General features: G+C 40.8%; 1 protein-coding gene across 2 annotated transcripts in view; it reads left to right on the top strand.

The window, feature by feature from the left end:
* Positions 1–14,312, top strand: part of TRPC4AP (transient receptor potential cation channel subfamily C member 4 associated protein) — a 61,906-nt gene that overhangs the window by 36,181 nt on the left and 11,413 nt on the right. The window contains exons 8-9 of one of the 2 annotated variants that reach the window (XM_072944097.1): positions 3,916–4,101; positions 12,053–12,195. In XM_072944097.1, coding sequence (XP_072800198.1) covers positions 3,916–4,101; positions 12,053–12,195 — 329 coding nt within the window. Of the gene's footprint in view, positions 1–3,915; positions 4,102–12,028; positions 12,196–14,312 lie in introns of both variants that reach the window. The other variant, XM_072944096.1, reaches the window with a different exon arrangement.

Below are 14,312 nucleotides of genomic sequence, written 5' to 3'. Positions count from 1 at the left end.
GCCCAGCACAATGATTTATGCTGTCTTCCTGGATCTTAGATAATAAAAGTGTTAGAGCCCTTAATAGGCTTCTCAGAAGCTGCCAGTTATCTCTTCTGTCGATTCATATGGGAACAAATGCATCCATCTGCGGAGAAAAAAATCATTCAGAATTTTAGTCAGAGATGTTGATAAAGGCACAAGGCAGGTAATTGTCAATTTACAGGTGACACCAGGCTGAGAAGGGCTGAGTTATGCAGTATAGGAGCTAGGATGGAATTCAGAATTATCCCAGAGAGCTGGAGAGCAGGGCCTAAACTGCAAAAGGAAAACTTATAGGAGTATTTGGTAAATACTAATGTTTTAACAAATAAGAGGAGAGAAAAGACCTGCTTTTGGAGAAATTACTGGAAGTTTGGGTGTTTTGGTGATCAGCCAGTTTGACAAGAACCAGCATTGTGTGGTAGCTGTGGATACAGCTGTGAGAAGTACCAAGGCTAACCCATGCTGGGGTTCAGTCACCTGAGACTGTTCGTAAGTTGGTGAGTGTAATTGAGCCAGTGATATTTTCCTGGGGTGACAATCTATAACTTTCTTCCACATTTCAAGAGATGAATGACTCACAAAAGCTCAGGAATCTCTAGGGTGGAAGTCGGTCTCAGAACCCCAAGTGCTTGGCAGGTTACATCTGAAGAGCCGTGTTAAGTGTTCAGGCTGTGAAGACTAGGTCTTGGGATCTGCCTTGTGCGGAACAGTTAGAGAAAATGGAGCCATTTACCTAGAGAAAGGAGATATGAGTAAAAAAATCCAGGTTTTTGAGAACTTTTACATAGAATCCAAACTCTTCATTTATTTTATTTATTATTTGGAAAGAATACATACCTAAAGTCTTTTAAAAACTCAAACTACAAGAGGAACAGCAAGTGTACAGTAGAAAATTTGTTCCCCTCCCAGTGGTAAGCTGTTACCACCTCTCAGCTGTCCCTCCAGAGATACCCTGTGCCTGCCCAGTCACATGGTGGAGGAGAGAAGAAGAGAGACAGGCACCTTTCTGTCTGTATAGATGGTGATGTGAAATAAACACCATTCTGCCACTGTTTTCACTTGACTTTATCTTGCAGAGCATTCCATTCCATACATACAGAATTACCTGCTTCCTTTTTACAACTGTATAGTGTTCCAGTATATGGGTATACCATAATTTATTTAGCTGGTCACCTGTTGATGGATATTGGCTTACTTCAACTCTTTGTCCCTACAAATAATAGCCTTATGTATAGAGTTTGATGTGTTGGATATTTGTCATATAAACTTTGATAGATGTTGGTAGATTTACCTTCCATAGAAGTTACTAGCTCATCTTCCCACCCTGCATACCCGTCCCAGTATAAGACCTTTTTAAACTTACTGGTATTTGTCAAACTTGATAAGTAAAAAATGGTATTAAGAAAAAAAGCCATCTCAGTGTATTTTTTTTAATTGAGGTGAAAGTCACATAAAAAGTTGACAGTTTATTTCTGTGACATTTAGTACATTTACAATTTGTACAACCACCACCTCCATCTAATTCCAACACATTTTCATCACCCCAAAAGGAAACTCTATACACATTTAGCAGTTATTCCCCATTCCCCCAAACTCCTGGCAACCACCTACTTTCTGTCTGTGGATTTACCTGTTCTAGATATTTCATACAAATGGAATAAAAAAATATGTGACCTTCTGTATCATACCTCTTTCACTTAGCATGATGTTTTTGAGGTTCATTGATGCTGTAGCATGTCCATATTTCATTTCTTTTTATGGCTGAATAATACTCATTATGTATAGTATATTCTACAATTTTTGTATCCACTCATCTCTTGATGGGAATTTAGGTCGTTTCCACCTTTTGACTATTGTGAATAGTACTGCTCTGAACATATGTGTACTCATGTATTTGTTCAAGCACCTGTTTTCACTTCCTTTGTGTGTATACTTGGGATGAAATTGCTAGGTCATGTGGTAATTCTGTGTTTAACTTTTTGAGGCAAAGTTAATTTCAATATAGTTTTAATTCACTTTTAAAAAATGAGATCATAATTATTTTACAGTCACCCACTAATTTATAGAGGATGAAAGAGAGCTAAGATTATTTGCCGAGCTCAGTGCTAGGAATAAATGTATTTATATGACTTCATATAATCCTCCTAACTAATTACCTTGTTTTATTTTATTTTTAAAGAATCTTCTTTAATGTTGTATTCTTTGAATTTTGCTTAAAAATTTTTCTTTATGGGAAACCTCATACATATATAAAAATAGAGACATGTATATGACATACATATATGTTATACATGTAACAGTATAGTGATCCCATTTACCCATTACCTAGCTTCAACGATTGTCAGCTGATGGCCTGTCTTTATCTCTACTCCTATTTGCTCCTCCCTTCCTCAGCTTGGATTATTTTGAAGCAAATCCCAGACATTATAAGATTTCACCTGTGTATATTTCAGTGTCTCTACAAGATAATGACTCTTTTGAAACATAACTCCAATGACACATTATACCCTCCCAAATAATAGTAATGTCTTGATGTTATGAAACATACAGTTATTAATTTTTGATTAGATAAGACATTTGCATGGTTCAAAAAGATCTACACATTCAAAAAATGTATTCACTGGAAAGTTTCTCTCCCACTCTGTTCTCAGTGACCTTATTCTCTTTGCCTTTGGCAACTACTGCTATTTTCTGCCCTTCCAAGGAGATTTAATACATACACAAGCAAGTGTGTACACACATTAACTTTATTTTAAAGAAGGTTAAATTTTGGAGCCAAGATTTGAACCTGGAGTCCTTGCCTTCAAAATTTGTTATGTTCTTTATGCTGACCAGAACTTACATCATACTTGTCAGTGTAAGTAAAATGGGACTGGTGGAGATAGGAGTTGGGTAACTACTCAGTTTCTTTCTTTACCTTAAAAAAAAGACTTATCTTTTTTCTTCCTGCTAGTACATGTTTGTTATAGGAAAATCAAACTATAGTTAAGTAATTTTAAAAGAAGCATTTATATCCTCTCCTACTCAGGAAATAGCCACAGTAAATATCTTGGTACATATCCTTCCATTCTTTATGTGTATTATGTGCATATTTTAAAGAAGCAAACTTTAAAAATTTTAAAGAGAAAGGGCTTATGCCAATACTGTTTAATAATTTACTTCTTTCTCTAATAAGTAAAGTTAAACATCTTTTTGGAGTCGCTGTGTAAAGATGTATGTACAAGTTGTTGTTCTTAGTGGCTGTGTGTTGTATCCCATTGTATGGATGTATCATATTTAATCCATATGCTATTAATGAACATAGTTATCTCTACCTTTTTGCTGTTATAGAAACCATACCACTGAACCTCTCTATATGGATATCTCTGTATATATAACTGGTTACTTCTTTATGGTGAATTCCCAGAAATGGACCTGCTGGCTCAAAGACACACAGATATAAGGCATAATCATTATTCCAATTTGTATTCTGACCAGTAGATGTAAGAGAATCTGTTTCCCTTCACCTGCTAAAATTGAACTTGTTTCTAGAACTTTATTACTATTTTACCTTGGCTTGGCATTTCATTTTAAAGGGAAGCTCGGGCAGGGAGGGTATATAGCTCAGTGGTAGAGTGCATGCTTAACAAGCACAGGGTCTTGGGTTCAATCCCCAGTACCTTCATTTAAAAAATAAACAAACCTAATTGCCTCCTCTCCCCAAAAATAAAATAAAATAAAATAAAACAGCAAAAAAAATTTTTAAATAAATAAAGGGAAGCTCTGTCACTGTTAAATTAATCATCACTTTTCTCATGCTGGTTTGGAGCAGATCAGGAGCTTGTTTTTATTCAGGGCTTTAGAGCTGGTCTCTCTGTTTTGAACTTTCCCCATTGATTCTCTCCTTGGCAGCGGCCCTTCTCAGCATCCCTGGCTTTGTCGAGCGGCTTTGCAAGCTGGCAACTCGCAAGGTGTCAGAGTCAACGGGCACAGCCAGCTTCCTTCAGGAGTTGGAGGAGTGGTACACATGGCTAGACAACGCTTTGGTGCTGGATGCTCTGATGCGAGTGGCTAATGAGGAATCCGAGCACAATCAAGGTACTCGGGGCAGGTCTCCTGAAGCGGGGAGCATTCTTATGGGTTCCTAGAGCCATCCTTGGCTCCTTTTCCAGGAGAATAAGTTGAAATTTGCTCAAAGTAGAGTTTTCCTCCGGGCAGTCCTAGATCACGATTGCTAAGACTTGATAGATAACAACAGAACCTCTCCCTCAAAGTAGATCTGATTGCAGGGAGAAGTGCTGTGTTGCAGAACCAAGAGACTGACTGGAACCAGTAACTAGAGCATTCTTAGGAACCCAGAGAGTTATTTTTCTGTCTTTTCCTCTTTCTACACATTTCTTGAGTCTTCTCTTTTCTCTGTTCTGATGAGCAGGCTGCCTAGTAAATGTGCAAATGCCTAGTCTCAGCTCCAGCTTCCTGGTGAACTACTCTGGCCCATTTTGGGTCAGGTACTCAGCCCAAAGCATTTGACTCTGGAGTCAAATTGTACGAATCCAGGAATTCCCACCATAATCGTGCAGGGAGGAGTTTCATTCCTGGGATGGCAACGTGTGGAGCTCTGTGGACCTGCTTGTCAGTGAAACTAAATAAACCCTATACACAACAATAACCACCATCCATGTAAACTCTGTGGAAGTTGTTTTAAGAGCACAGAGCAAATGAACAACCGTTTTTCCCAGAAAATCTACTAAAGTTCAGTAAGAACACTGAATGTCTATGACACTAGAACTTCTGCTTGATGAAAGTTCCACTCTGGGCAGGTGTGGCCAAAAAGGGGTCCCTCAGCTCCCAGATGAGGAATACAGTATTTCACTGGTGGGAGGGACAGGCCGCCAGCTTTTCTCATCCCCTCCAGCTCTGAGTGAAAGAGGCTAAATTCTTGATGAATAAAGCCAAGAAGGCAGGGACACCTTTCTTTTCTTACTTCCTCAACTTTCTTGAGATACAATCAAAATAAAATATTGTATAAGTTTAAAGTGTCAGCATGTCAATTTGTTAGATTTGTATATTGTAAAATGATTACCACTGTAGCATACATTAGCTCATACCTCCATCCCATCACATAATTACCATCCCCTCTTTTTGTGGTGCCAATATTTAAAGTATACTCTTTTAACAAGTATATGACACACTATTATTAGCTATAATCACCATGCTGCACATTGGATACCCAGAACTTGTTAATCTTACGACTGGAATTTTAAACCCTTTGACCAGTATCTTTCCATATCCCCCACCCCTAACGACTAGTAACTACCACTGTGTTTCTCTGAGTTCAGCTTTTTTAGATTCTACATATAAGTGATATCACACAGTATTTGTATTTCTCTGACTTATTTCACTTAGCGTAATGCCAGAGACTCCTTCCCTCCACCCACCTCCATACTGCACTCATAGCACAGAAGCTCTACCCTGGCCCAGCAGGCCAGCAATTCTATGGCCCATATCACCCTTGCCCCAGCTCACTTGTAGGACGGAGGCTCCACCACGTAGGGAGAGGCAAGCTGAGAAGACTGTAGAGGCTACCAGTCCTGGTCAGAGTAGTGGTACTGAGATTTTGCCAGGAGGAGAGGTAATAGGTAAGAACAGAATGTGGGGAAGTTTGAGCCCAAGGTCATTCTCAGAAGTAATGTAGATTTTGGTGGTAAGAAAATAAAAGGAGCTCTTTTTAATTGAGAACAAAAAGCCAAACCTTATGCAGGCTGGTTCACCAGGGAGAACCATGGAAAGAGGTGGCTAAGAAGAGCTCAAAGCAGAGGTTGAAACAAACCTCAGTCTCAAAAACTACCCCTGCCTGAATTTAATTGAATCAGACTTTGGAGCAATTTGTGCCTCAAGGCATTGTCAAAAACAGTAGAGCATTCAGCCAGCAATTTGTGGAGCCTGACAGCTGGGTTTCTTACTAGGTGAGGCAGAAAGCTTAAACAGAAATGAGAAAAAGGCGGATAAAGAAAGCCCTTCTAAAACCCTGTCATCCAGAGACAAATACCCCAGGCTGCACTCTCTGGGGTGCAACACCAAAGGCCTCATCAGCCCTCAAAGAAGTGGACTTCACTGAAATAGACTAGCCAGGTCACTAAACAAATAAGAAAACAACAACAAGCCCTGAAAGGAGGAAGGGGATATGCATCAAGAGTTGCTACAGTATTAACTCAAAATGTCCAGTTTTTAACAAAAACTGAGACATGCAAAGAAACAGAAAAGTATGACTCATACATAGGAGAAAGCAGGCAACAGAAATTGCATGAGAGTGCCCAGATTATCAGCGTTAACAAAAACTTCAAAGCAACCATTACAAGTATGGTGATAGGACTAAAGGAAACTATGCTTAAGGAAGTGAAGGAAGCTGTGATGACAGTGTGTCATCAAATAGAGAATGTTAGTAAAGAGACAGGAGATAAGAGATGGAAAAAGCCAAATGGAAGTTCCAGAGATGAAAAATGTAGTAACTGGAATGAAAAATTGACTGAGGGAGAGAAAGGAACTGAAAAAACATTCAAAGAAATAATAACTGAAAACTTTTGGAATTTGATGAAAAGCATTAATGTACATAGCCAAGAAGGTCAAAGAACTGCAAGTAGAATAAACTCAGAGATTTACACCCCAACCCATCATAATAAAAATGCTGAAAGAGAAAGTCTTGCAAGTAGCAAAAGAAAAATGACTCATCATGTTCAAGAGTATTCCAATAAGATTAACAGCTGACTTCTCAACAGAAATAATAGAGGCCAGAGGGGAATGGGATGACCTATTCAGAGTACTGGGGAAAAACTCAACCAAGAATTATATCCAATAATACCTTTCAAAAGTGAAGGTAAGAGGGCAGAGAAATAGCTCTGGTAGTGGTAGTGGTAGAACACATGCATAGCATGCATGAGGTCATGGGTTCAATCCCCAGTACCTCCATTAACACGTTGATCACCCACTGTGGATCGGGTGCCCTGAGGAAACACACTGTCACTCAGATTTGGGTGCTGTGGTGATCAGTGTGTTAAAAAAAAAAAAAAAGGAGGGGGGGAGATAAAGAGCTTCCTAGATAAACAAGAACTTAAGAGAATTTGCTACTAACAAACCTGCCTTATGAGAAACACCAAAGGAAATTCTTCAGGCTGAAAGCAAGTGACCTCAGCCTATGATTCAAATTCACATACACACACACAAAACAGAGCATCAGTGAAAGTCATTATATAACTATAATAAAGACAATATAAGTGCATATTTCTTTCCCTTTTTGTAGCTAATTTCAAAAGCATTTGTATAAGAAGAAGCAGTTGTATAAAACTATGTGTTTATAAATATATTGTTGGACCTATAACTTACAGGAATTAATATATTTGACAGTAACAGCATAAAGTAGGTGAGGCCAAAGTTTATATTGGAGTAAGGAAATTATACAAGGTGGTAACTTGAATTGATGGGAAATGATGAAGAGAACCAAAATAAGAGGGTGAGTATAACAAACTCTAAATATTTACTTGTTCTCCTTTCTTTTCTCAGTTTTGTTAATGGACATAAAATTGTATGAAGTAATGACTGTAACAATGTACTGTGTAACAATGTATATAGTGTATTATACAATATATTGTATTGTTGGGTTTTTAGCATATGTAGACGTAGTATACATAGTAAAATAGCACAGGAAGAGGGAGGAGGGAACTATATTGGAGCTCCAGAATTAAGTTAGTTTAAGTCTGAAAAAGAGTCTGTCAAGTTAAGATGTATCTGGCAAGCAAGCCCTGTAGCAGCTACTAAGAAAGTAACTTTAAAAATATATGTACACCAGAAATTGATAATTATAATTGACTATATTTCAATTAAAAAAAACATGTATATATAATGAGAAAGTCATAAAAGGAATTAGTGTTATACTAGAAAATATTTACTTAATGCAAAAGAAGACTTTAAAGGAGAACTAGAGGAATTAAAAAAAATATGAGATACATAGAAGACAGAAAGTAAAAGGCAGAAGTAAATCCAACTTTGTCATTAATAGCATTAAATGTGAATGGATTAAACAATTCATTCCAAAAAGAAATTGTCATATTGGATTTTTTTTAAGGATCCAATTATATGCAGCCTTCAGGAGACATGCTTTCTTATTCAAAGATAAAAATTGGTTGAAAGTAAATGTTAGAAGATGTGTCATACCAAGGACAGTCATAAGAAAACTGGAGTGGCTGTACTAAAAGAGACTTTAAAGGAAAAAAATGTTATTAGATTTTTAAAAGTACATTTTATAATAATATGAAAAAAGGGTGAATCTGTCAAGAAATTACAACAGTTATAAACACATATGTATCTAACAGGACAGCCAGAAATAAATAAATGAAGAAAAAACTAACAGATTTGAAGAGAGAAATAGACATTCACCAATAATAGTTGGAGACTGAAATATCCCACTTTTCAAGAATGCACAGAACTATATAGAAGGTCAACAAGGAAGTAGAAGACTTGAGCAACACTATAAACTAACTAGACAAAATGGATATATATAGTACATTCCACCCAACAACTGTAGAGTACACATTTTTTTCAAGTACACATGGAATGTTCTCCAGGATAGACGATATGCTAGGTCATAAAAAAAAGCCCAAGAAAATTAAAAGGATTGAAATTGTACAGAGTATGTACTTTAATCACAAGGTAGTGATATTAGAAATTGATAACAAAAAGAAGTTTGGAAAATTCACAAATATGTGGAAATTAAACAATATATTTCTAAATAATGATTCAAAGATAAAATCACAAAGGAAATTAGAAGATACTTTGAGATGAATGAAAATGAAGACACTACATGCTGAACTTAGGGAATGTAGCCAAAGATGCTTAGAGAGACATTTATCACTGCAAATGCATACATTAAAAAAGATTTCAAGAAATACCCTAACTTTCCACCTTAAATCATCAAAAAAAGAAGAGGAACTGTATTCCCAGAGCAAACAGATGAAAAGAGATAGTAGGATTGGAGTAGAAATTAATGAAAGAGAGATAGAAAAACAATAAAGTCCACAAAACCAAGAGTTGGTTCTTTGGAAAGATCAACAAAATTGGCAAACCTTTAGCTATGCTGACCAAACAAAAAAGGAGACAAGATTCAGATTATTAAAATCAGGTATGAAAGAAGGATATTACACCCAACCTTACAAAGATTAAAAAGGACTCCAAGGGAAGACTATAAACAACTGTATGCCAATAAATTAGGTGACCTAGATGAAATGGACAAATTATAAGAAAGACAAAAGCTCCTGCAACTGACTCAAGAAGAAATAGAAAACCTGAACCGACCTATAACAGGAGATTGAATAAGTAATGAAAAACTACCCCCAAAGACAAGCCCTGGCCCAAATGGCTTCACTGGTTACTTCAACCCACCATTTAAAGAAGTAGTAACACCAATATATCACTTTTCTGTATAATAGTAGAGGAAAGAACACTTCATAACTCATTCTGTGAAGCCATATTATCCTGATACGAAAACCAAAGAAAGACATCGCAAGGAAGTTACAAACTAATATCTCTTATGAGAGTAGATGCAAAACTCCTGAACAGAATACTAGCAAACCAAATACAGCAACATACAAGAAGGATTATATACCTAATCAAGTGTATATACATGACAAAGTAGGATTTATGCAAGGTTGGCTCAATATATGAACATAAGTTTAATGTATTATATCAATAGAAGAAAGGACAAAAGCTACATGATTATTTCAATAGATGCAGAAAAAGCACTTGACAAAACCTGATCTTCATGATAACACATTCCTTTATGATGAAACATTCAAACCTAGAAATAGAAGGGAATTCTTCAACCTGTTAAAGGTCATCTACAAAACCCCACAGCTAACATTATGCTTAATGGCCAAAGACTGAAAACTTTTCCCTCTCTAAGATCAGGAACAAGAGAGGGATGTCTGCTCTTACCACTTCTATTCAACATTGTACTAGAGGTTCTAGTTGGGTAGTTAGTCAAAAAAAGGAAAAACAGGCACCCAGAGTTGGCAGTGTTGGGCGGAAGAGTCCAGACTGCCTGTGTCTCTCCGTCTCCACAGATGTTTATTACTGCAGAGCGCATACGTGCCGTGTGCTGCACCTCCTCCGTCCACGCACAGCCCCTTCCGCTGTGGCCAGGCCCCTGAGCTGGCTGCTCAGGACGCTGAGGCTCTGGAGGCTGCATGGCGTGTGCAGACAAGGCAGGGTTCCACGTGATAGCTCTTCAGATTCTCTTTACGAATCAGTTGACTCCCACTGTCCTGGGAGCTAGGCCAAGGAGTCCCAACGCGGAAATTGAGTAATTATGGTTTTTCTCCCAGCATGCAGGGAAATAAGATTAAAAGGAAGAAAACAAATAGCAAGCAAGCATTAGCAGAACTCAGAGTTAGTTTTTCATTTCTGGTTAACATATGTTGTGTACATGTGCCTGACACTTTTTATGCACTTTCAGCATATTAAATCATTTACTCTTTGTAACATTGGTGAGAGATGGGTACTGTTGCCATTATCCATGTTTTACTGATGAGAATGAATACTGGAGCACAGAGACGTCAAAAAATTTATCCAGAGCCACCCAGCTAGTGAATGGGAGAACTGGGCTTCAGATCCAGCAGTCTGGCTCCAAGAGAGTGTGCGTAACCACTGGGCTGTGCTGCCTCTCAGTCATACTTCTCTCAGCGGCTGGTCTTCTTCCAGCGTTGTGATTTTATACTAGTGACGTAACATGGCTGGAAAAGATAGTTCATGTCTGTAGGGTGCAGGAAGTTAGGTTCTTATGTCATGATGTCACCGTATGGGAATCATGACTCTGCACATGCCTTACCCGAATGTCTCATAACCACTGCCCTGTACCACACCGATTTTCTGGCCTTCACAAAAGCCTCTAGGGCAGCAGTTCCAGTAGATGCTTGAAAGGACCTTAATAGTAACTGATTCATCCTTTCACCTTAAAGATGGGGAAAACTGAGAGGAAGTAACTCCTAAAGTCTCCCTACTCTGACCTTTTAACACAACAGGGACCTAAGAGTGAGGCTTCCCAGGATTCAGGCGCTGGACTTCCTTGAGTTCTCACTCCTCATGGGGACCTAGCCGACCACTGCACTACTGTTCTTCCCGTGTTACAGAGCGCTTGAAAGCCTGGTGAGGAGGTGACTTGCCCAGTGTCGAACAGCCAGCTAGTTGTCATTCCAGAGCCCTCAGTCTTCGTCACTTTGCTCCACCATGTTCCCAAGAGTACACTCCACCGTGGCCTGCGTGACCCACTGAGGCTGTTCTGTCAACGGGGTAGTAGAATAAATGAGATGGTTTACCTAAAGCCCAGACACGGTGCCTGACACATATGAAGTGTTCCCTAAGTATTGTGTAGCTGCTCCTGCTGTTACTAACACTGAAATTGGATGGAAGTAAAATCTGCTAGTAGATGAAGTGTTCATCTGTATCACTAGTAGCAATTGTGACGCCTAGTCTGCTTTAGGGAGTTGAACCTTAGGAAACTTTAGATGGTTCTTCTTTAAAAAAGAAGAGGAAAAAAATCTTCAAAAAGGATCCCTTTTAGTCTTTTAGCGGTGGAACCTATGCAGAGGTATTCAGAGTCATTTGTGACCTGAAGAGAATTTGACACAATTTGCTCCTAGACATCTGGGCACTTTCGCTGGGGTAGGGGTGGAGGGTGGAGGGGGCCGGGGTCTGATGGCAGGAGAAAGGCATATGGGGGGAGGGATGGACCACGTTACTGTGGGCTGTGTCAGAATATTTCTACTGTGTGTTAAAGTTAATGGGGTAGAATTAGAGTCCATGTTCCTAAGTTTCTAAACTTCTGCCCCTGGAGGCCTGGAGGGAGCTTTGTGGCTTTCAAAGTCTCTGTCATGGGTTCAGGACCCAGTCTAATGGCCTGTTGAGAGCAAGCTTGAGGGGCAGAAGCATGTTTCCTCAAAGCAGTGACTTGAACCCTTTCTCCTGGTGGCTGTCTCAGCCTCCATTGTGTTCCCTCCTCCAGGGGCGTCTGAGGAGAATGGCCTGCCTCACACTTCAACTAGGACCCAGCTGCCTCAGTCAATGAAGATTATGCATGAGATCATGTACAAACTGGAAGTGCTCTATGTCCTCTGCGTGCTGCTGATGGGGCGTCAGCGAAACCAGGTGGGACCCCCACCATCTCAGAACAGGAGGGGCCAGGAGCAGGTGCTTCCTGGCCCTCGAGGTGTGCCAGGCACTCCGTTAGGCTGCCTCTCAAAGTGGCTGTGTCTCTAGCCCAGCAGAGTGAGAGATTGTGTTCCTAATCCCTGTTTTACACGTCAGGAAGCCAGTCTGATTCCAGAGGTCATAGTCTTCTCACTGCGCCTTGCCATGGGCAGCATTTCTAGACAGCATTGGTGCCCAGGGCAGAGTGGGCAGCTTGGTCCTGTTAGCTGACCTTGTTAGTGAGCAGAACGAAGGGCCGATGTCTGGCAAGATGACTGTCCTGTAGATGCACTGGAGGAGTGGCCAGTCTTGTCAGCGTTCCGGGTGGTGGGCCAGAGCTTTATCAAGTTATGAAAACTAGGCAGCTATGGGGGCGCTCCAGACATGCTGAGGTTCCCTGAGCATGAGGCAGTTCCCAGAGGGAGGAGCAAGGAGGAGAAGGAGAGTGGAAGGGTGTGGCACTCCTGTTCTGGTCTGGAACGGTGCGGCACTCCTGTTTGGACAGAGCAGTGGTCCTCTCTTGCTCCCTGCACCATTCTCCTGGGGGTGAGATGAGGCATGGAAGGAGACGGGAATAAGGGAAGGGGGAACTGGGCACTCAACAGTGAATCCTTGAGTACCTTTTTGAGTCAGATGCTGCACTCACACAGCTCTGAGTGAGCTGGGTGCAGTTATCAAGTTAGGAGCAAGTTTAGAGAGGGAAGCCAGAAAGACTGGCTGCATGAGGTGACATCTGGCATGGCAGTATCCTGAGGAAGATGAGGGAGCCAGACCTGCCAATCCCCGAGGCAGCCTACCCAGTGGGGGAAGCTGGCCCCTAAGGTGGGAGTGTGCCTGGTGGGTTGGTGGAACAGTAAGGAAGCTGGGGGAGGGACTGGCAGAAGCAGTGAGGAGAGGAGGCTGAGGGTCACAGCGGGGCTGGGTCGCAGCGGGGGCTTTCATAGGCCCTTTGAGGACTTTGGTGTTTATGTGAAATGGGAAGTCATGCTCTGGCTGTTGTGTGAAAGAGATGGTGGTGGCTGGGGCTGGCGTGCTGGTGCTAGGACTGGTGAGAAGTGCTTGCCTTCTGGATTTATGTAGAAGGCAAAACAGGTGGGATTTGCTGATAGGTCAGATGTGAGCCTAAGTGGAGAGAGGAGTTAAAGGTAACTTCCTTAACTCTTTCCAAGATTTTTGGCTTAAGCTGGTAGGAAGATGGATTTGCCATTTATTGAGATGGTTAAGACTGGTGGGTAAGAAGTGGAGGGCAGGCTTAGAGGGGAAGGTGAGGAGTTCATTTGGAACAAGTTAGGTTTAGATATCTGTTTGAATTGGCACTTGGGTTACCTGCACCTGGAGTTGGGGGTTATCAGCCTGTGGTTAGTATTTAAATCCAGAACATCAGATGAGATCCTACCCTGATGTCCACAGCCCTGGGGCTTCTTCCTTCTGTGTGAGATATATTTCTTATAAAAATACCAGTCATGATGTCTTACATGTGTTGAGGGCTTTTCCTTTTTTGCGGCTCTTTTATGGTCATTCATTTTTGAATTTGGGGGGTTTTGGTTAAGTTATACAACAGGTGGTGACCCCCACCGCACTTGGTGCTTGAGAAACCAGGTTACAGAAAAGGGCCGTGCTCTCAGTCTCCAGGTGTGTAGAGCCAGGATTTAAACTCTGCTGCCCTGACTCTTCTGTCCCCTCACCACAACAGTTCCTGCTCCCTGAGCCTTCCTGTTAGCAAGTTTGTAGTGAATCACTGTGGTCTTTAGTTAAACTATGACTGGAGCCACTGCTTCCTTGGGAGGGCCGTCAGCTGACCTCAGAATCCCGCCTTACTGAGAACCAGTGTTGTGCCGGCATGTCCTCATTTGCACACTCAGCATTTACTGAGTTCCTACTGTGTGCCAGGCACCATGGAAACATGGATTCACAGACTTTGTCTAGACTAGGACAGCAAGAGGAGAGGTTTCTCTGACCAGGCCTCACGGAGAGCTCTCCTTGGAATGGCTTTATTATTGTGGATTCGGGCCAGGTTCTCTGACCAGTCTTGGCTAACTTGAAATCACTAGGCTGGAAATGCTCACCAGATGTCG

The sequence above is a fragment of the Vicugna pacos genome, chromosome 19, assembly GCF_048564905.1.
Source record: "Vicugna pacos chromosome 19, VicPac4, whole genome shotgun sequence".
Lineage (NCBI taxonomy): Eukaryota > Metazoa > Chordata > Mammalia > Artiodactyla > Camelidae > Vicugna > Vicugna pacos.
The sequence above is the reverse complement of the archived record's forward strand: the minus strand, read 5'-3'. Positions and strand labels throughout refer to the sequence as shown.